The sequence below is a fragment of the Bidens hawaiensis genome, unplaced genomic scaffold (assembly GCF_021521415.1).
Source record: "Bidens hawaiensis isolate Kalapana, Puna unplaced genomic scaffold, B.hawaiensis_p1.1 tig00040174_1, whole genome shotgun sequence".
In the NCBI taxonomy this organism is placed as follows: Eukaryota; Viridiplantae; Streptophyta; class Magnoliopsida; order Asterales; family Asteraceae; genus Bidens; species Bidens hawaiensis.
The window spans coordinates 33,265-57,341 of NW_027497096.1; the positions used below are offsets into that span (position 1 = coordinate 33,265).

The following is a 24,077-nucleotide window of genomic DNA, read 5'->3' on the forward strand; positions in this document are numbered from 1 at the left end:
CATCTTAGACGAAACCACAGCGCGTGGAATCATGGAGGCGTTGTCAAACATGTATGAGAAGCCATCATCTGCAAATAAGGTGTTCCTAATCCGGGAGTTGGTAAACACACGCATGAAAGAGGGAGGTTCTGTTACCGAACACGTATACACCTTCAATTCTCACCTGAGACGTTTATCATCGGTGAAGTTCAAGATTGATGATGAATTGCAAGCTTGCCTACTTTTGTCTTCATTACCTGACAGCTGGTCAGGAACAATCACTGCAGTCACCAGTTCAGTTGGTTCGGATGCCTTGACTTTCAACAAAGTTCGTGACCTGATTTTGAATGAAGATTCTAGAAGGAGGAATAATGGAGAATCATCAAGCACTTTGCTAAGTGCTGAAGGTAGAGGGAGAAGCAAGAACAAAGGAGGCAACAGGGGTAGATCAAAATCTAAGAAAAGAAGCAAGTCTAGACCAAGAAAAGATATTACCTGCTGGAATTGCCAGGAGAATGGGCATTTCAGAAGTCAATGTACCAACCCTCCAGCACCTCAACAGAAAAAGGAAGTAAAATCTACTTCGGAAGTAAATGCTGCTACAAATGAAGTTTCAGATGATGAAGCCCTAGTCTGTTGTGTTGAGAACACAGTTGAGTCTTGGATCATGGACTCTGGTGCGTCTTTCCATGCCACGTTTAGCACAAAGAGTCTAACGAATGTTAGAACAGGAAACTTTGGTAAAGTCCGTTTGGCGAATAATAAGGCTCTAGATATTACCGGGATGGGGGATATCGACTTGAAGACTTCTTTAGGAACTACATGGACTCTGAAAGATGTCAGAATAATTCCTGGGTTAAGGAAGATGCTGATTTCTATTGGGCAGCTTGATGTTGAAGGTTATAGTGTTACTTTCAGAGGAGGGCAATGGAAGGTCATAAAAGGTAACTTGGTAATTGCTCGCGGGAAGAAAAAGGGTACGTTGTACATGGCAGAAATCTCAGCGGGAGAGGTGAATTCAGTGGCTAGTGGACCGAGTCCATCATGTTTGTGGCATCAACGACTCGGCCACATGAGTGAGAAAGGTTTGAAGATACTGGCAGAGAAAGAAAAATTCCCTGATTTGAAAAAGGTGGAACTTGATACAGGGTTCTGTGAACCTTGTGTGCTTGGCAAGAAGAAACGAGTCACCTTCATAAAATCAGGAAAAACACTTAAAGCAAAGAAACTTGAGCTCGTTCATACTGATGTGTATGGACCAACACCAGTATCATCATTAGGAGGCTCCAACTACTACGTTACTTTCATTGATGACGCTACACGGAAGCTATGGGTCTATTTTCTCAAAAACAAGTTCGAGGAATTTGAGATTTTTAAGAAATGGAGGGCAGCCGTGGAGATGGAAACGAATCTGAAAGTGAAGTGTTTAAAGTCTGACAATGGTGGGGAGTACATCAGCAAGGAATTCGTTAATTACTGTGCTGAAAGGGGTATAAAGATGATTAATACCGTTCCCGGTACGCCACAGCAGAATGGAGTAGCCGAAAGAATTAATAGGACACTGAATGAAAGAGCTAGGGCAATGAGGTTAAATGCAGGGCTTCCAAAGACCTTCTGGGCAGATGCAGTCAACACTGCTGCATATCTTATAAATAGAGGACCGTCAGTTCCTCTTGGATTCAGACTTCCAGAGGAAGTATGGAGTGGAAAAGAGGTTAAATTCAAACATCTTAAAGTGTTCGGTTGTGATGCTTACATTGGGATAAAAGATACTGAGAGGGACAAGCTTGACCCTAAGGCGAAGAAGTGTACTTTTATAGGCTATGGAGACGCAAAGATGGGCTATAGGCTTTGGGATCCAGAGGCCAGAAAGGTATGTCGGGCTCGTGATCCGGTTTTTAATGAAGCAAGACTTTATAAAGATAGAAAGTCATTCACACAAGAAGTTGATAAAGAACATGTAGAGTTTGAAGATTCAAGTGAGAAGGTTGATAGTCAGAGCTCCGAAACAACAGAAGAGGTTTTGGAAGAAAATGCAGATGAATTTGAGGATTTCTCTGACAATGGAAGTTCAGAGCCTAATACTGAACAGTCTCCACTAGAACAAGAAATGATTACACCTCAGCTAGAGGTTAGGAGGTCTTCCAGAACCATTAGACCTCCTAAGAGATATTCTCCTTCTGTTAATTACCTTCTACTGACAGAGAATGGTGAACCACAGTGTTACTCTGAAGTAATGAGCTTGAAAGACTCGTCTCAGTGGGAGAAAGCGATGAGAGAAGAGATGGATTCACTTAACAAGAACGAGAGTTGGGTTCTTACAAAGCTTCCGGCCGGGAAGAAAGCTTTTTAGAACCGATGGGTATTCAGGATCAAGGATGAAAGTGATGATACAAAGAGATACAAAGCACGATTGGTAGTGAAAGGGTTCCAACAAAAGCATGGGGTTGATTATAATGAGATATTTTCCCCTGTGGTAAAAATGACTACAATCAGACTGGTGCTTAGTATTGTGGCTGCAGAAAACTTACATCTGGAGCAGTTGGATGTGAAGACAGCTTTTCTGCATGGTGACCTTGAGGAGGATATCTACATGGCACAGCCAGAGGGGTTTCAAACAGTTGGTAAAGAAAGCATGGTGTGCAAGTTAAAGAAGAGTCTTTATGGGTTGAAGCAGGCGCCCAGGCAGTGGTATATCAAGTTTGATGATTTTATGGGCAAGAATGGATATAAAAGATGTGAGATGGACCACTGTTGTTATCTCAAGAAATTCGCCAGTTCTTATATCATTCTACTGTTGTATGTAGATGATATGTTGATTGCCGGTTCAGACATATCAGAGATTAATAAGTTGAAGCGACAGATGTCTGAAGAATTTGAAATGAAAGATTTAGGTCCAGCCAAGCAAATTCTTGGCATGAGCATCACCAGAAACAAGAAGGACAGTTCTCTAACTTTATCTCAGGAGAAATACATATGGAAGATTTTAGAGAAGTTTAACATAAGCGATGAGAAAACCGCTACTCGAAGTACACCTATGGGTAGTCATATTAAACTTTCTAAGGATCAGTCTCCTAGTACTGACGGAGAAAAGGCAGATATGGCAAAGATTCCTTATGCATCTGCAGTGGGTAGTCTTATGTATGCAATGGTATGCACGAGACCTGATATCGCTCACGCAGTGGGAGTTATTAGCAGGTTCATGTCAAATCCAGGGAAAGCACATTGGGAAGCAGTGAAGTGGCTACTTAGGTACCTAAAGGGAACTTCAAAGATGGCGTTATGCTTTAAAGGCAAGAATGCAATTCTTAAAGGGTTTTCAGATGCTGACTTGGGCGGATGTAAGGAGACTTATAAGAGTACTACGGGATATGTGTTCACTATGGGGGATACTGCAATCTGTTGGAAGTCTAGACTGCAAAAGAGTGTGGCACTCTCAACCACAGAAGCTGAGTATATGGCAGCTGCTGAAGCGAGTAAAGAGCTTGTTTGGTTGAGGACTTTCTTAGAGGAGTTAGGCAGGGAACAAACAGATTATCCATTGTACTGCGATAATGAAAGTGCTGTGAAATTAGCCAAGAATCCTGTGTATCATGGTAAAACAAAGCACATTCATATGCGTTATCATTACATTCGGGGTTTAGTCAGTGATGGGACTATTCGGTTGGACAACATTAGGGGAGACAGGAATCCGGCGGATATGTTTACCAAGGTTGTGAGCTTGGACAAACTGAAGCTATGTGTAGCTTCAGTTGGTCTCCAGGAATAGTGTTGAGGAGGGTGGCGACGAACAGGTAGAAGACATGGTTTATATTGAAGACAAAAGATTACAGCAACTGGTGTGTTTACAGGTGGAGCAAGTGAAGACGTTCCGAGGCTCCAAGTGGGAGATTGTTGGGTTTAATACGGGTGTAGCCCCGGCCCGTCTTGGGTTGGGCAGTTGAAGACTAGAAGGGTTGAATGGGCTGGCCACCCACTCAACTTTAGTGGCCCGTTTTATATTATTTCTTGTAACTTATGGAGGAAGAAATAAACCCTAGTTAGCCTCCCTATATAAACAATGTTGTATCTTGTAATTTCTTTGAGCACCTCAATAAAAGAAGAGACCCTGTTCGTTGCCCGTGGACGTAGGTTACACACCGTGACCGAACCACGTAAATCCCGTGTTCTTATCTTTACTGCTTTACGTTTAATTATTCGTAATCTGTGTTTGTGACTCGTGTGAAATCCCTACCGCCATCAACAACATTATTATATTTGTTTCTTGTAAGTGTTCGTGTACCTACTGCCACCAAAGCATATTATAGTCTTTTGTTTGGAAGAGTGTATGTTTGTGGTGAACTTACTGCCGCCACCATATAATCAATATAATATTGATTTGAAAGTTTGCAATTGAGTCTGCACATGTGATGAAGTCAATCATCATTAGATTATAGTATTATTTAATCAATTGTTTTTCTTGAATCAAAAGTCAAGAACGTTGCCGGACAGTTTGCATCTGTGGGTTTGTTCGATCAGGATTGAACAGTAAGTCCAGGTTATCTAATTTAAGTCTAGTTTTACTTCTTGTTGTTTCCGCTGCACGTTATATTCGTTTTAGAAATCAATTAGAAATACCGTTAAGTTCTTAAGGCCCGAGCCGTTGTATTGTATTGATTTCTGTCACCCTATCCGACTCCTTTCGGGTCAGCCGCGTACACGTAATACCTAACAATATTAACCCTACTAAATACAATAATTACAATAAGACCCCTATACTTAATATAAATATTAATAAGTTTAGTTTATATACTAATACTCCCCCCTTAAACTAAACTTAGTTTAAGTGAGGTATTCGTTTCTTCAAGATCCGGTTGCCATCACAGTAGCGTTGGTTCGTCATCTTCATCTCGAATCAAGTTTGCCTCCTCCCTTCTTTTCCAATTTGGACATTCATTCCTAAAATGCCCACGTTCATTACACTTGAAACATTTTACGTGATCCTTGTCCTGTTGAGCTTGATTTCCTTGTTTATTCTTCCAAGTGTTCCCGTACTTGCCTTGACCACGTTCTTTGTTTCCTTGCTTTGAACTTTCATGACCGCAATGTTCACACTTTTGTTCCTTTACTTTCTCTTTTCCTTCTTCTTTCGTGAACAGAAGTCTTTCATGCATGTCTACCTCCTTGTTTTTCTTCTTGGTGCGTTCCTCGAAAGCCTTTAACCTTCCAACGGCTTCTTGGAATGGCATTGCACCAAGATCCACAAACTGCTCGATCGCAGCAACAATCTGTATGAATTTTTCTAACACGGAACTGAGTAGCTTTCGGACCAGTTTCTTGTCATTCATAGTATGCCCAAGATTGATCGCTTGTGATGCAATCTCACTTATTTTCCCGGCATACATATCAAGCGACTCGTCAACACCCATTTTTAGAGACTCAAAATCTGACTCGAGTGTTTCTAAACGCGCTTCTTTAACTCTGTCAACTCCAACATGTCGAACCTTTAATGCGTCCCAAATTTCTTTGGCCGAAGTGAAATTAGCAATTTGCAATACCATATTTTCTGGAATCGCTTGGAATAGTAATGCAATTGCAGTATTATCTTTTTTCTCATCAAATTCGCTGCCCTCTTTTGGTTCAATAGCTTCCCAAATTCCATGGACGTTAAAGATCGATCTGATCTTTATAGCCCAAATGGTGTAATTTGTGGAGTTTAACACAGGTCATTGAAAACTCATTGATGTCCCTCCTTCCTTTGAAGTCACAACTTCTTTATCCTTGGACTCAACCATTTTACGAGTTTTCTTTTTCCCAATCTTGATAAATTGACTATTACAAATTCAGAAAAATTTGCTGTCAACTTTAATCTAAACAGTTTCGGGTTATAAACAAACCAACTGTTAATCCCAGAAATAGTGAAAGGGTTTTTTGAAGCCAACTATTTCATCAACAATGATACTCAGGTTTTCCGATCACAATATAAATCAAAACCAAACCGTTTTCTACCGAGAGTAGTACACGGGTTTAACAAGGCAAGCCAAAACCAACTGTTTGTCTCAACCAACAACAGTATACGGGTTTATCCGTTGCCTAAGCCGACTATTCTAAACACTAAAAACAACGGTTTTTTTAAACCGAGATGAATAGTACACGGGTTTAACAAGGCAAGCCAAAACCAACTGTTTGTCTCAACCAAAAACAGTATACGGGTTTATCCGTTGCCTAAGCCGACTATTCAAAACACTAAAAAACAACCGTTTTTTTTATACCGAGAATAGTACACGGGTTTAACAAGGCAAGCCAAAACCAACTGTTTGTCTCAACCAACAACAGTACACTGGTTTATCCGTTGCCTAAGCTGACTATTCAAAAACACAAATGGTATATCGGTTTATCCAAACAAATCGACCAAGAATAGTATCCGGATTTTGGGTTGCAAGGCAAAACAAAAAACCAATTGTTCGTCTCCACTGACAACAATACACGGGTTTTCAAACAAATCAAAACAACTATTCTTAAACCTTCTGGTTTCTTTTTTTCTCTTCAATTCTGATTATAACAAACAATAATCAGGCACAATCTGTAATCACAATCTTGATCAATTCCTTGACTGAAATTCGTTCAGCCCTTACTATTGCCTCCTTTTATTTTGTCGAGATCCAAGACAACAAAAACAATTAGTTTTTGTCAATTAGATAATTTCTTATTGAAATTGATTTCCTGATCACTTTGTTGACCGGGACAGAATCTCCTTTAATCGGTCAATTCAATCATATGGGTTTTCTTGATTTCGACTTATTACAACTCTTAATCAGAACCAATTGTACATGACCCTTTTCTGATTGATCGATTATAAACAAGGGACGTTCACAAACTCAATTCCCAAATCGATTCAGATCGATTAAAACCTGGGATGTTCACAAATAGAATACCCAAATCGATTAAAACCCTTGGCTCTGATGCCACTGTTGGTAATCAGCGAACAAATCACACAATACACAATTGAATATGAACAAGATGATATACACAAACTGATTCTTGAATTAAAATATTGAACATTCGATTAAAGATACTGAATATACGTTAATGTTAATTTGTCTGACATCATCCATATTTATAGACCAAGTAATTACATATTAACCCTACTAAATACAATAATTACAATAAGACCCCTATACGTAATATAAATATTAATAAGTTTAGTTTATATACTAATATAACATACCCAAATTTCTAGAGTTGAGAAACTGAGGCGACATGTGAGAAGATACTGGGTCATGGCAGAAACCAGTAGCCCTCAATTTTTGATGGCTTGCAATCCATTATCCACTGCTTCTGGAGTAATTTGTGTAATTATACTAGTACTTAACTTACTTTTGGTGTTTGAAATCCCGTGTGGATACCATGGGGAACAAAAAGTATATGGATCATCATACAAATGGTCAATACTTTTTGTTGCCATAACACAGTCCATTGGGGTTTTGGTGGGTACTGTTGCTCCTGTATTTAGATGTTTTTCTGTTTTGAGCTTTAAGTTGCATAACAAATGGAACATGACTCATTTCATGGCTATTAAAGTAGAAAAGTATTGGACCCAAAAGTTGATTGAGTGGAAACAGAGTCCTATACGTTTTCTATCAAGCCCTAGATCAAGAACTCTCGCCTACAATTCAAAAGGTATCATTTTAAGCCTTTGCATTAGACTTCAACAGATAATTGTCATTTTGTGCAAAGTGATATCATTCATCCCGACGGTGATTTTAATATTGTTCGTCTACTGTTGGAACTCACTTAAGGTGAGGTTGGTTACCCAATCAGTCATCTTTAAAACTGACAATATAGACGAAGGCCTTAGCAATTACGTTTTAAAAATTCATGATGAGGTGGAGCTTAGTGAGAAAACACTGACGCAGATATCAAACTCAATGAGTTCATTCATCTTAAAGGCTGAGAAGGAACAAAGCAGGGATCTTTTGGATCTTCTTGAAAAATCTACAGGATTCAAAGGAGTAGAAACCTTTGACACTGATCATGTTCAACCTCTGCTTCCTTTTGAAAGTGTTAACAGTTGGAGCTTACCAATAGTAACCTTAACATGCATCGCGATTTGTCTACCAAATATCAATAAGGACACGATTAAGCGCTTGTTAAGAAGTGTAGGTGAAGGTCTTTCATACACCAATATTGTGGAAGAAAGCCTCAACTGTGAAAAGGAATATGTAAATATTCGAAAGGCTATTTTAATCTTATGGAATGAGGTCGAACACAAATGCAAGTGGTTGAACAAGGCTTTACAAAAAGATGATTTTAGTGGGAAAACAGCAACAGAGATTCTTAAATGGTTTTCTGAGAGAGCTAAGGAAATTGTGAGAGAAATCAATCGAGGAGAAATGGTGGAGAACGCTCCCAAGGAGTTGATTGCTGCCAATTCAATGTACCGAATTGCAGAAACGATCTTGCGTAGAGACGCAAGCAATGCAGTTCCAATTACCAAAAAGCAGTTGTTTGCCCTTTTAAATGGCATGATTGCAGACATCTTTTCTGCTTGCTTCACTAACATACCGCATGTCATAACAGTCAAATGCCAAGAAAGCGTTATAGAGAAAAGAGAGGCAGGTGTCAAGGATGCAGCCAAGGTTTTTTGGTAGGACTACAAAGATTATACAAAGACTAGAGACACGTGAACTACCAAGAATGGACCCTGATAAGATGGCATATATTGATGAGTGGCATCTTTATTTGAAGCATTCATTGATCCCTTAAGGTCTCTCTATGTGATGCAGGCAAAAGAACTCAACAACTACCAGACTGTCCAGTGTCCTTCATAAGGCATGTTAATGACTATTATTCTGTATCTTTCTTTTTCATTTATTTTCTAGCAAGTGCTATGTATGAAACATCAAAAGTTTTTCATGTAACTCTGTATATTTGTTTATATGTAATATGTTTACTAAGTTTTGTGTGCATAATGAATCTATTTCCCAAATTCATGTGACCAATCCTAAAACCGTCTTTCAGCTAAAACTACAAATGAAATGAACAATTTTCCAACTCAAGCTTCAGCTACAATGTTTGATTTGAAACACATATAAAAATTAAAATTAATGTTTGACGATATCAAAAATCTTAGAGGTTCCTCAGAGAAGTCTTACAAGCCAAAACATGTAAAACAAAGGGCCTGTCCTACCTGTTTGTATTTTGTAACTGTTACGTACGGTTGTTTCATTGGAAATCACTACGTCATCTATTGTCATTAATGATCTAGGAACTTGCCTAAGGGGTCTAAGAACAAGTGAAAAACTACAGTCATTTCATTTATAGCAACGAATACATAAACCCGTCAAATAAATTAGCATCAACTCCATCAGTCATTATTAGTCCTAATTCAAGCTTTCATGGATCATATACTTGAGTTCAGCAGGCAAAGCAGTTAATGAATTCGCCAATTGTTTGAAAGTAGCAAAAACAAGGAATTTAGGCTTTGAAAGAGTAATTGAGGGATCTCAGGCAGTGCATCACTTGCATAAGCTGATGACCAAATTTAGCCATTTAGGGTTTACAAATTTATGCTTGGTATGTTAGTTTAGTTTCAATTTCTAGGTTGAATTGAAGTTCATATTTTGTACTTTTGAAAATCTCAAAAATAAATGAAAATCAATCTTTATTTAGTAAAAGTTTTATAATACTTGAAAATAAAAACAAAAAATTATAGAATAACCAGTTCCTAACCCAGTTTTTAATATTCGGCTCCAAACCTTACCCTATCTGGTTCGTATCAGTTTTTAATCTTCTATAACCAGGTACATACCTAACGGGCTTCCACCTGGAATGGGTTTTGACTCTCGTTGACCATACCTAGAAGAAAAGACCGGGCATACTATTTTTAATTTTCATCCTAATATTGGTTGGGCTTTTCCCAGACATGACACCTAATCCTAGATCTGGGCTATTTCGTCCACGTCCACACCACTGTTAAGCACTCTTAAACAGTCGTTTATTTTAATACGGTTTTATCATCTTCTATGCATGCGCAACTTACTAATCCAAGTAAGTTTCCTCCCTACTTCTTCCAAATTTTATTTAAAATATAAAAGGCTACTTTAGAATATAATAATTTTGTTACACTTATTAACATCTCAATCAGTTGCTTATTTTATAACGTTTATTAGGTAATGGTCGGCTTAATTTAATCATTGACGGTGTGTCACAACTTCATTTTCCACGAATTTGTTTCTTTCTTTTCTTTGTATATCGTTTCCAACCAAGTTATCTCTTTAAATATTTATCAAATCCATGAATTATATGTAGCTGCTTGAAACATATACTAAATCTTAAGCAAGGTCTATAGTTTGTCAAAACAGACGTCCACTGCTACAGAAAGAAGAATTAGCGACGGAGTATTGCAACCACCAAAATAGGTCTAATTATTGACAAACTAAGTCAACGCACTCCAAGTCATTGAACTGGTAAAATGTCTAGACTCAGCATTCCTATGACTTTACAATGGCATTGCATCTACACCTTCTTGGCAATTTCTGATAGATTATGACTCGTTATAAAAGAAGACGCGTGCTTTGAACAATTTGCATCAACATTACAAACATGCGTCCTTTACAGTATTATGTACATGGGGACTGTGAGAAAATTATTTCAGATTTAGCGGATGCCACCTATCATAAACTATGGATCATGTTCGATATATGTTCCATTGTAAATAATTGGGAAGATCAAGGCAAGTACAGTGAACCTATGGTGTGGATTGGGATATACATTGCAATAGCATCGTTGCTTTGCATCCTTGCCATGACCGCAGATCTGTTTCATGGTTTCCGAAACAAAAAATTCTGGTTTCCGTCCAAATACTTCTGTCTCAACGCGGCATCTATTACAGTGATAACAGTCGCCATGAAACTGCCTGTGGATCTAAGCAGTGACATGCCAAGTTACATGGACCAAGCAGCCAAACTAGGAAGTTTGGCATTCATGTGCACCATGATGGCTAACTTTATGCCTTCATTGGCATCCATGGACAACCGGACACTTCTTGCGAATATCATAGGTTTGTCCATTCTCGTTATCACCATGATTGTAAATATTTTCATTGATATACATACCGGTGCTATCAAGCATATTAGTTTAAATTGTTTAGATGACTATATTTCTAGTTTTGACTGTGTTATGGTAGCATACATCTATATGGCTATGATCCTTTTGTTACTAATTGTAATGATTTCTTCATCCCTAACAATTCCAACCTCTAAGGAAATATTAGAAGTCAAGTATCAAACCGCAAACAAAACTTCTTTAACTGATCAACAACTACAAGATACGCAAACGTCTGAAATTGAGAAACTAAGGCAACATGTGAGAAGATACTGGCTCATGGCAGAAACTGGTAGCCCTCAATTTGTGATGGCAAGCAATCCATCATCCACTGCTTCTGGAGTAATTTGTGTATGTGTACTAATGATAAACTTACTTGTGGTGCGTGAAGTTCGCTTTGGAGTGCATGGAGAGCAACTATATAAATCAGCTTACAAGGGGTCAATACTTTTCATTGTCATAACACAGTCCATTGGGGTCTTTGTGGGCGCCATTGCTCCCATATGTAGGTGTTTTTCAGTCTTGAGCTTCAAGTTGATCACCAAATGGAGCAACACTCAGTTGATGGTCTTTAAAGTAGAAAAGTACTGGACCCAAAAGTTGCAAGAATGGAAACAAAGTCCTATACATTTCCTATCAAGCAATAGATCAAGAACTATCGTCTATAAATCAAAAGGTATCATTATAGGCTTTTGCATTAGACTTCAACAGGTAATTGTTATTTTGTGCAAAGTGATATCCCTCATCCCGACAGTCATTCCAATATTTGTCATCTACTGCTGGAAGTCATTGAAGACAAGGCAGGTTACTCCACCCGTCGTCACCATAACTGACAATACGGACGGCAACCTTAGCAGTTACATTTTAAAAATTCATGATGAGGTGGAGCTTGCAGAGAAAACACTGACGCAAATATCAAACTCTATGAATTTCTTCATATTAAAGGCTGAGAAGGAACAAAGCAAGGAACTCTTAGAGCTTCTAGAGAAATCTATAGGATTCAAAGGAGTAGAGAACTTTGACATCAATCATGTTCGGCCTCTGCTTTCCGTTGAATTTGTTAACAGTTGGAGCTTACCAATAGTAACCTTAACATGCATAGCGGCCGCTCTGCCAAATATCCCAAAGGAAACAGTTAACAACTTGTTAAGAAGTGTTGGTGAAGGTCTTTCATACACTCGTCGAGTGGAAGAAAGCCTCAATTGTGAAAAAGAATATGCAAATATTCGAAAGGCTACAGTAATCTTATGGAATGAGGTGGAACGCAAACGCACGTGGTTGGGCAAGGCTCTAGAACAAGATGCTTTTAAAGGTAAAACAACAATAGAAATTCTGAAGTGGTTTTCTGATAGAGCTAAAGAAATTGTGAGAGAAATCAAAGGAAGTGTCAATGAAGAAATGAATGGAGGTGTCAGTGTAGAAGTCAATGGAAGTGTCGGTGAAGAAATGAGTGGAAGCATAAATAGAGAAATGAATGGAAGTGTCCGTGGAGAATTGATGGAGAACACTCCCAAGGAGTTGATTGCTGCCAATTCAATGTACCGAATTGCAGAATCGATCTTGCTTAGCAACACAGAACCAATTACCAAAAAACAGTTGTTTGCCCTTTTAAGTGGCATGATTGCAGGCATCTTTTCTGCTTGCTTCACTAACATACCGCGTGTCATAACAGCCAAATGTCAAGAAAGCTTATAGAGAAAAGAGAGGCAAGTGTCAAGGTGGCAGCCAAGCTTCTTGGTAAGACAACAAAGATAATGGAAAGACTAGAGGCACGTGAACTACCAAGCATGGACCTGGAAAAGATGGCATATGTTGATGAGTGGCGTCTTTACTTGAAGCAATCAGTCCCTTAAGGTGTGTCTAAGGTGATGCAGGCTGAAGAATTCAGCAGCTACCGGTTGTCCATTATAAAGCATCTTAATAACTAGTTCAGTCAGAATTTGTATTCTGTTTCGTTCTTCATATTTCTGTACCACCAAGTTTTATGTATTGTCTTTCATGTAACTCTGGATGCTTAGTGTATATGAAAGTAGCAAAAACAAGGTATGCAAGCTTTGGAAGAGGGATGGAGAGATATCAGGCAGTACATGATCAGTCATCAGATGCATAAGATGACCAAATTTAGCCAATTAATGTTTTCAGATGTAGGAAATAGGATACAAAAAATAAGGGTTTAAATATTAGAGTTCAACTTAGCAAACACTTAATAAGAAACAGAAAAATAGTTATTATATATAAACTAAATGACGAATTTAGAACCAATAGAATTCACATCACTTACTCAAAATCAAACTTGAATCATTTATGGACATTTGCAAGTTTAAAAGTTAAAACTTACGAGTCATGAATTACGACTACTAAGTGCTGCAGTAGGAAGCCGGTTGGCGAAGTGTTGAATCAAAAACGTAAAGCGATTGTCATAATCAAACAGCATATGGCAATATTGGTACTGCCATGCATCGCAGATCCCTTATCTTGGAACAAAAGTGAAGTTTTGAAATTATTGGGCTTGTGAATCTGAACTAATTCTGCTATCCTAGATGCAGGAAGTCGCGTTCATGAGTTAGGAATTGTGAGTTACCGGAGTTAGGAAAAATCCGAAAAAACCAACAATTTTATTTTATGTTTGGGTAAAATCCGAAATTCGGGTCGAACTCGGGGTTGCATATAATTAAAATTGAAACTGGCCAAACTTATAGGTTTTCACTTTCTTGTGATTTTTAAGGAATTTATAACTTAATATATAGTCTTAATTCAAACTAGGGTATAGGCTCGCGTGACACGCGGGTGGAATAACTTGTCATTAAATATAATCAACTTAAACATCAATTTAAATAAACATAATATTTCTTTAACTATTAAAACTTGATAGATTTATATTGTCACTTAACACATCACCATACCAACCAAAAAGTAATAGATTTATGTTGTCTTAATATTAAAACTTCCAAATTACAGGAAGTTAATTTGAACATAACAAACATAATAAATTTAAACAACAAATTCAAACAACACAATACTTCTTCAAACTTTCAGACCAAAACGTTAACCATTTACATTGTCTAGATCTTAAAAGTTAAAAGTTACAATAAGTTAATGTACATCGAACAACCAAAAAACATCAACAAAACACATAAACATGTACTTTCATATTAAACCACCATCAATCTTTTCAAACATTCTATCAAAAGAAACTCATTTTGTTTCATCACCTGAAAAATATAATAAAACAATTAATAGCATCCAAATTAAATATACCATAATAACATATTTAATAATGAGTAACATTTGAACATTAATAAAGTTGTTTTTATTAAAATTTTGTTTTTATTAAAACAAAATAACATATAACAACAAACAAAGTAAAATGACGACATAAATATCTTTAACTTAAACCATTAAACCAAAAAGATATAACAATAAAAACCTTTTTTGGCCGTCATTTTATACCTAACAAATTTTATACTCTTCTAAAACAACCTGTTTTAAAATATTTTCAAAATAGTTACAAAATATAATAAAATTGAGATTAGTCAACTTTAAAAATATATGAAAATTTGTTTGATTTTTGACCAATCTTGCAACAAACTTTTAAATGATCATTGACATTAATATTTTGTTAAAATTGGAAAACTTGAAAACGTTTTACAATAAATGAATTTTCAAATAACTTTGGAAAGATTAAAAATTTTATGTTGCCTTTGAAAATAATTAAAGGTGAAAAAATATGATGCAAAATCAATGAAAACAAAATATAAACGTATAAAAAATAAATTATCGAATATTTTTAATATTTTTTGAAAACATTATGAAGACTTAGACTATCAAATTGTTTGGATGTTATAATTAGAAGATTTATATTATGTTTAAAAAACTTTTTAGTTAAAATGAATAAAAATATAATACGTGTTTATTATATATTATTGAGAAATTTAGTGACATTAATATTTTGTGAACACAAATTCAAAAAAAAAATATTGAACATACATTACCAAATTTAAAATGGTGAATATAAAAAGAAACTTATGTTTCGGGTGTGGAATCTCATAATCAATTGAATCTACTATTGATAATAACAATAAGAAAAAAAATTAATTTTTGAAATAGAAAGTGACATTAATATTTTATGAAAAGTTGTCATTTTTAATAATATTCACTAAATCATATGTGCCGAATAATATTTATAAATGATGATAAAACGATTATATAATTTATGATATATTAAGTATTAATTATTAGAAATTATTTCAATTTAAATATTGTGTTCTAAAATAACACGGTTATTATTTTAGTATTAGTTAATAATTAATATTCACGTAAATTAAAGTAAAATTACATTACAATTATGGTAAGTATTTTTAGTTTGACAATCGGTTTTTTGAATATTAAAATGATAACTTATTCTAGTTAATGCCAAATCACAAAAATTAAAACCAAATCGGTTTTAATTTTACTAATATGACTAATTAATTTAGAAATAATTACAAAAATGAAAATTAAATAGGTTAATTTGAAAACTTCAAAAAGTTATGGAAAGATTTTGAAATGAGTTTAAAATTATTGAGAGTATTAAAACCTTTAAAAAAATTTTGAAAGATTGATCAATTTCCGAATTTAAAAAGAGTTTAAATATGTTAATTAAAAAAGAGTTTAAATTTTGTAGTTTTAAGTTTGAATTTGGTCTTCTATGTAAAGATAGAAATAATTTGAAATATCTTGATTCATGAGAATAATAAAATTAATAAATTATGAAAAGTTGTCATGTTTAATAATATTCACTAAATCATATGTGACGAATAATATTTATAAATGATGATAAAATGGTTATTTAATTTATGATATATTAAGTATTGATTATTAGAAATTATGTCAATTTGAATATTGTGTTCTAAAATAACACCGTTATTATTTTGGTAATAATTAATAATTAATATTCACGTAAATTAAAGTAAGATTACATTAAAATTATGACAAGTATTTTTTGTTTGACAATCAGTTTTTTGAATATTAAAATGATAACGTATTCTAGTTAATGCCAAATCACAAATATTAAAATCAAATATGTTCTAATTTTACTAATATGACTAATTAATTTAGAAATAACTACAAATATGAAAATCAAATTGGTTACTTTGAAAACCTTAAAAAATTATGGAAAGATTTTGAAATGAGTTTAAAATTATTGAGAGCATTAAAACCTTTAAAAACATTTGTTGAAAGATTTGTCAATTTCTAAATTTAAAAGAAGTTTAAATATCTTGTAATTAAAATCATGAAAACTTTATAACTTATTTATTGGGTTTTTCATATATAACATAATTGGTTATATATAGAAAATATAATGTATCTTACAATATAATAACATAATAATGTTTTAAGTCAAATATATTGAAATATAAAAATGGTAAGGTGTAAATGTTATTATTTCTGTCAAAATAAGACGTAACTAATTAGAAAAGGTAATGAATTAATAATAACAAAATTACTAAAATTATAATAATTATTATAAGTTATAGAGATTATCATTAATAAATAGATAAATATAAGATACAAAAATAAAAATTTTCTTTAATACATCGGTTATGATTAAAATATATTAAATGGACAAAACCAACAACTGTATATGATTGATTATATAAAAATCAAATAAATTACATGAATTGTGAAAAATACATTAATAATAACAAAAATATACATCAATATTAAACAAAAAAATAAGATATCTTATCAACAAATCTTCAACCCATGAAATTAACTATATTAACTTGGGAACATAACCTGAAATGAGAAAATTAAATATTAATATTCGTTTTACAAATAATAAATTTTAATCGTGGTAATGTTACATGTTATGAAAAATTTACCCAGTAATTCATAAAATTCAACTTTAATTTAAATTTGGAAATTTATAAATTTTAAATTGCATTGTTTTATAAACAATAAATTTTTAGTGATGGTAATTTTAGAAATTATGAATGTTTGTTTAGTCACCCATTTTAAAAGTTCAACTTAAAGTTAAAATCAACTTTAATGTTTGACCAGGCAATTTAAAAATGTTTGACCAACTTAAACATTTGACCATCAATTAAATATAAAAATCAACTTTAATTTAAATTTGGAAATTTAAACTTTTTTAATCAAATAGTTTTAGAAAATAATAAACTGTAATTATGGTAAGTTTAGACGTTATGGAATATTGACCAACCATTTATAAATTTCAACTTTAACTTAAATTTGGAATTTAAAATTCGAAATTGTAATCGTTTTAGAAATATAAAAAAATTAGTCGCGGTAATGCTACATGTTATGGAATGTTAAACCACTAATTTATAATTTATTATTGGCCTTAGCGGAAAAAGAATAATAATAATAATAATGTCCATGGATGAATTTTTTATTTAGAACCTAGAAGAACAACATGTGAAAGAAAAAAACAGGAAAAATATAAAACTTCAAATAAATATAAAACAACCATTGTTATAGGTATAACACATGAACGGAAAACTTGCCGGAAAAACGTAAAAACGTAGAAATATTAGCTTCATCGTCGTTTTTTATTTAGTACCTAAAAAACCAGTTAACAATGAAAACAAAGATAAAAAGGTTAGATCTACAATAACCGGAAGAAAATATGATGTTGCCGGAAAAAGATATAACCTTGCCGGAAAATCATATAACATTGTTGGCCATTAGAGTATAATATATAACCTTACCAGAAAACGATCAATCTCGATCTACATTACCGGAATATAGAAGATGGTGGATGGTGGAGTTAGTAAGCCGAGAGAGATAAGGAGAGAGAGATAGAGATTAAATACAAACAAAAACGGAAAACAAAATCTTACCGGAAAACCGTAATAACTTCAAAATATCAATTCAATATTGGATTTTGATATACAACCTAAAGAGATTATTACAAAATCATATAACAATTAAAATAAATATAAAACCATATCGGAAAACCTTACCGGAAAAAGATATTACATTGCCGGAAAATCAAGTAACATTGTTGGCCATTAGAGTATAATATATAACCTTACCGGAAAACGATTATTCCCGAGTTACATTACTGGAATATAGAAGATGGTGGATGGTGGAGTTAGTAAGCAGAGAGAGAGAGAGAGAGAGAGAGAGAGAGAGAGAGAGAGAGAGAGAGAGAGAGAGATTAAAATGATTTTGGTGAAAAATATTAAGGTTTAAATAAGTTTTTTGGTGTTTGGTCAACATGACACATGGCACAATATTAGAGCTTCTGAAATAGTAATTTAATGACTAGATTGCACATGTGGACAGCCTAGCTGAAGGTCATGTGTCCACATTGTATTGTTTTAATAGTATTTAAATATATTTTAACTCAAATATTAAATAATTAGTTAATATTAACTAATAAAAAATTTTAAAACAAGTTCATTACTTTTTGTAAACTCCTTTTTTCGGTACAAAACTTTCAAACCCAAATGACAAAACTTAAAAAAGTCAAAATATCAAAATTGAACTAAACCTAACCAAAATCAAAAAACCGAAATCAAATGGTTTTAAAAAGATCGAAATTTTCTGCCGGTTGACATTTGCTTGGAACATGTGACATCTTATAATTTGTTCATAAAACATCGTCTAGCTATAAACTACCGCCAGGCCTGCCGGATTTAAATGGACATTTCTTGAATTGTTCAATCAAATGGATAGATTCTTGATGGTAGAATGAGTGTTCTAGTAAAGCAATTTATACAAGTCAACAACCAATATTTATAAGTGAAAATAAATATGTATCTATAGTCTATACATGAAGATGACCAATTACTTTTTCATATTTTTGATAGGTAGTTGAAATTCAATTTATTATCAAGCTTTATTTTAATTAGAGTAAAGTGTCATTTTCGTCCTTTTGGTTTGACAAATAATGCGAATTTAGTCCAAAAAGTTTATCTTTTGTATATGAACCCTCCATGTTTCCCAGTTCTTGCCAAGTACATCCAAATTACTAACCCCGTTAAATTTAACCGTTAAATCAAGGATAGACATATCTTTTCACCATTTCTTTATTATAATACTTATTTTAGTTAACTGTGGTTTTCGTCCCTCTAGTTTGTCCAAATATGCAGTTTTAGTCCAGTAGTTTCAAATTTGCAATTTTCTTCCCTATGGTTTAATTTCACTTGCAATTAAACCTGAATTTCCTAATTCGTTAAGTCTTGTCGTTAAACCCATCAGTGTGCCCTTCACATGAGGGGCAATTTTGTTCCTTGTTTTTTTTCCCAAATACATCTCAGCCCATCACGTGAGGGGGCTTGCGAATTAGGACTGAAGTTTATTTAGGGAGAGAAACGACAAACTGGTCGTCACGTGAGGGGCACGCAAATGGGTTAACGACCAAAATTAACGAGGTTAGTAAATTCGGGTTTGATTGCAAGTTAAATGAAACTACAAGTACGAAAACTACAAACTTGAAACTATTGGACTAAAACAGCAGATTTGGACAAACCATAAGGACGAAAAACGCAGTTCACTAAAATAAGTATTATAATAAAGAAATAGTGAAAATACATGTTTACCCCTAACTTAACGATTAAATTTAACGGAGTTAGTAGTTTGGATGTAATTGGCAATAACTGGGAAACGTGGAGGGTCCGTATACAAAAAATAAACTTTTTAGACTAAATTCACATTATTTGTCAAACTACAAGAACGAAAATAGCACTTTACTCTTTTAATTATTTTATGTTTGTAGTTAACTTTTAGTTAGACATCTATGCCCATATTATATTCCTTTGCAACATAAATTCAGTTCATTTTCATGTTTGAATTTTTTTTGTTTTATAATTAATACTCCAACATAAATTCAGTTCATTTTCATGTTTGAATTTTTTTTGTTTTATAATTAATACTCCAACATAAATTCAGTTCATTTTCATGTTTGAATTGTTTTTATTTTATAATTAATACTCCGTATTTGACAAATTCTATTTTTAAATATACTAGAGAAACACGCGAGGTTTGCAGGTATCCGAACCACCGCTACTGTCTCCGATGAAGAGTAACAAAACCCTTTGAACGACGTCTATCGCCGGTGAAGTCTCCCATTGATTACAGCTAGCAGTCCGAGGTACGTTCGAAGATTCGGTTCAATCGATTTATGCACTGGTTAGTGGCGGTGGTTTAAACATGAAATTACAGAAATACCCATTTTACTATAGCTTTATGTTTCCATTTATATATAGTATAATTATTTATTAAAAAATATGTGTATATACTATTGGACATGTTTATTAATATTTACGTCTTTGTATAAATTTCGTTTGAAACTCATCCGAATGATATATAATATATGTTGAGTGAATTGCGGTTTTCGTTCCCGTGATTTTGTTCAAATCTGCGGTTTAATCTAACAGTTTCAAATTTGCGATTTCCGTCCATGTGGTTTCATTTCACTTGCAATTAAACCTAAATTTAATAATCACGTTAAGTCTAGTCGTTAAACCCATAAGTGTGCCTTTCACGCGAAGGGCAATTTTGTCCTTTTTTTCCCATATACACCCCAACCCTTCACGTGAGAGTGCTGTTGAATTAGGACTGGGGTTTATTTGGGGAGAAAATTGACAAAATTGCCTCACAAGTGAGGGGCACGCTCATGGGTTTAACGACTGGGTTTGATTGCAAGTAAAATGAAACAACGGGGACGAAAATCGCAAATTTAAAACTATTGGATTAAAGCCGCAAATTTGGACAAACTACATGGACGAAAACGACAGTTTACTCATATATTTATAACTTTCTTTACATCGTAATTTTTCTCTAAATTTTGAATACAATTAAACGAGTTTCGGGTGAAGTTTCATTCGAAACCGATCTAGGCTATATATAATATATTAACTTCTTTTCACAAAGTAATGTTACTTTAAATTTCAAATACACACGTCAATATTTATATGTACACCTTGATATAAATTTTATATTATATGTTTATGTTTTCTTCATAAAAACTTAATTTTGTAAAAATACATATTTATTTCTATCTACTTTCTCACTTTGACGGGTTGTTAAAGTGGTCAATGATTCAATTCTTGTGCACATGTAGTAAAATGAAACAATTGGCCGATGATCCAATAGTTTCAAATTTACTCATATATTTTTAACTTGCTTTACATCGTAATTTTACTCTAAATTTTGAATACAATCAAACGAGTTTCGGGTGAAGTTTCATTCGAAACCGATCTGGGCTATATATAATATATTTTTAACTTTTTTTCACAAAGTAATGTTACTCTAAATTCCGAATACAAACGTCAGTGTTTATATGTACGCCTTGATATAAATTTTATATTATATGTTTATGTTTTCTTCATAAAAACTTAATTTTGTAAAAATACATCTTAATTTCTATCTACTTTCTCACTTTGAGGGGTTGTTAAAATAAATAATTACTATTCTATTGTGTTGTTTGAATACTATGTAGTAAATAGAAAAGGGTTGGGTTGTTGCTTTTATATTGTCAGGTAGACAAGATAGACGAAGGAATAAAACAAAATGGGTGGCGAACGACGATGGTGGTGGTAGGCAGTTAGTGATGGTGGTTTTCGGTGGTGGGTGGCGGTGGTTGGAGGTGGTAGATGACGGTGGTTGTGGGTGAAGGTGGCAGAGGTGATGAGCGGTGGTAGGTGTAAGCTGTGGTGAGCGGTGGTGATGGTGGTGGCCAAAGGTGGTAGTGGGGTGGCGGCGCAGTGGTGGTGGGTGGTGGAGGTGATGTGGGTGGAAGTGGGATTAAATGAAAAAAAATAATAATAAGTGTGGATGGAATGAATTTATGGTGTTTTAAATAATTTGAATGGACAAGGTAATATGTGATTTCATTCTCTTAGCCAGGGGCGGAACTACGGGAGGGTCAGGGGGGTCGGCTGACCCTCCGGCCGGCCAAATTACAAGGTCTCTGGAGTACACAGCCAAAAAATTATATATAGCTGACCCTCTTGATTTTCCTCCACAAAGCATTAAAATTGAAAGAAAAAAATAGATGAAAGGTTTTCTGGCGTCGGCTAATGGCGGCACAGAAAGAAGTCCGGCGAGTTTTATATTTTCTTGGAAGTTGCAGTGTAAAATGGAGAAGACAGAGAGTACGATCAGTTATAAAATATGTTTAGTGGGTTAAATAAATGTATTATCTTGTGGGCTTTTTAACAAAAGAAAGCTTGGCCCACTATCTAAATTAAAAACCTAGATTTTTATAGGTTGCGTTTAATACTTAAATAAAAAACTCTGACGCCTTCATAAAAAAGGTCCCTGCCAAACCCTCAAGAATTATGAAGTAAGCTTACTGATTTTCTTTTGTCCTTTACTAGTCTAGTAATTATTATTTTAACTAACTAGCTTTTGAACCCGTGTATTACACGGGATTTCTCAAATAATAAAGATAAAAAGATCAATTATCTAAAAGCATAAACAAAATTATAGATAAAATATACAGTACAAACAATAAGAAGTTTAAAATCTCAAATTTATAAATTTGATTTTTTTTATATACAACATTTTCAAAAATTGTTTTGACCAATTACTCGTGAATAACTATAATAATGAGATGAGAGATTAAAGAATTAGAAGAAAATTATAACCCATTTCTCAAAATTGTTTTGTCCCATGACCCATGGATATGTATGATAAATAAGATGAAAAATTAGAGAATTATAAATTAAATTATAACCCATTTGGCAAAATTATTTTGACCCATTACCAATTGATAGTTATGATGAATGAGATGAAATATTAGATTAGAAAGGAAATTATAACCCATTTGCCAATATGGTTTTGCTCCATAACCCATAGATATGTAGGATGAATGAGAAGAGATATTAGACCAAGAATGAATGTGGGATTGCCACATCATCCTCATTATTTTCTTTTATTAGTATACTTAGATTAGATTAGATATCTATTTTAATGAAAATATAAGCATTTCTGTTACGACCCCCGACTAAAATGTCTTGGTTCCGCCACTGCTCTTAGCCTACCAAACACTTTTTTTTCATTCCTTTGTAATGGTATATGCCATCTCGCCTCACATTTACTCTAGCTAAACGTTACCTTAATGTTCTCTTACTAGAGTAACATACAAATATAGGGCCGCTTATCATGTATGTGGCAAATTTTAGTACCATGATCATGGTCGAGGCATAGTAAGGTCCAAGGGTACCCCCCCCCCCCCCGGTCGGTTTTAAATCGAGCCTGCTCGGCTCGGCTCGACTCGATTTGGCTCGAACTCAATGAAATTTTTGAAAATAATATGCAGCCTTCAAGATTCTTGATATCCAAGTTTTGTTTCTCTATGGTTTCTTCTGAACAGAATCATGCTCAAGATTTAACTCTGAGTTTTAGTCAATTTTAGAGACAAATCATCATTCAAATCTTTCTGAAACTTCACTTCTTCAGGTGCCGATGACTACAAAATCATCTTTCAACCCATTACATTCTTTTTGTAATGTGGCTCCATAGTCACATTTTGTAATGCAATAACGATGTGCCAATGACAATGAGTGAAGATTTAGAATTAATTAGGAATATGGAATGGGAATTGAGATATAAGGGGTTTAAGAAGAATTGAGATATGGGAATTGAGATATGAGCTACTGGTAGATGAGTGGCTGGTTATTTAGAATTAGGGTCAAATGGGATGAGGGGTCAGATTAGAATGATTGGGCTTGATTATATAGATTATATGAATGTTAAGTGAAGCTCATGTGTCATATTATTGGGCTGGATAATTTATATGTGTGTGTCTATGTATATTATATATAATAAATTAAACAAAAATAATTCGAGCCTATCGAGCGAGCTCGAGTCGAGCATGGGCTAGCTCAGGCTCGGCTCATTTATAAATCGAGCCAATTTCGAGCGAGCTTTTTTCGAGTTTTTTCGAGCGAGCTTCGAGCCGCAAGCTTTTTGAACAGCCCAAGTACCCTAAGTACCCTAGAACTTTTTGTTTTTTAGTTCTCTAATTACACTAAATGCCAAAAATAAATTAATAC

General features: G+C 34.1%; 3 protein-coding genes across 3 annotated transcripts; 2 read left to right on the top strand and 1 right to left on the bottom strand.

The window, feature by feature from the left end:
* Positions 1 to 4,838: 4,838 nt before the first annotated feature.
* LOC143591925 (uncharacterized) lies at positions 4,839 to 5,519 on the bottom strand. Its single transcript, XM_077071980.1, has one exon. It carries the CDS (start codon positions 5,517 to 5,519, stop codon positions 4,839 to 4,841), a length of 681 nt encoding a protein of 226 aa, XP_076928095.1.
* A 1,719-nt stretch (positions 5,520 to 7,238) lies between these two features.
* LOC143591927 (uncharacterized) lies at positions 7,239 to 8,609 on the top strand. The gene has a single exon (XM_077071981.1). The coding sequence runs from the start codon at positions 7,239 to 7,241 to the stop codon at positions 8,607 to 8,609; it is 1,371 nt and encodes a 456-aa protein (XP_076928096.1).
* Positions 8,610 to 10,563: 1,954 nt separating this feature from the next.
* On the top strand, positions 10,564 to 12,759 carry LOC143591928 (uncharacterized). The gene has a single exon (XM_077071982.1). The coding sequence runs from the start codon at positions 10,564 to 10,566 to the stop codon at positions 12,757 to 12,759; it is 2,196 nt and encodes a 731-aa protein (XP_076928097.1).
* The last annotated feature ends 11,318 nt before the right edge of the window (positions 12,760 to 24,077 follow it).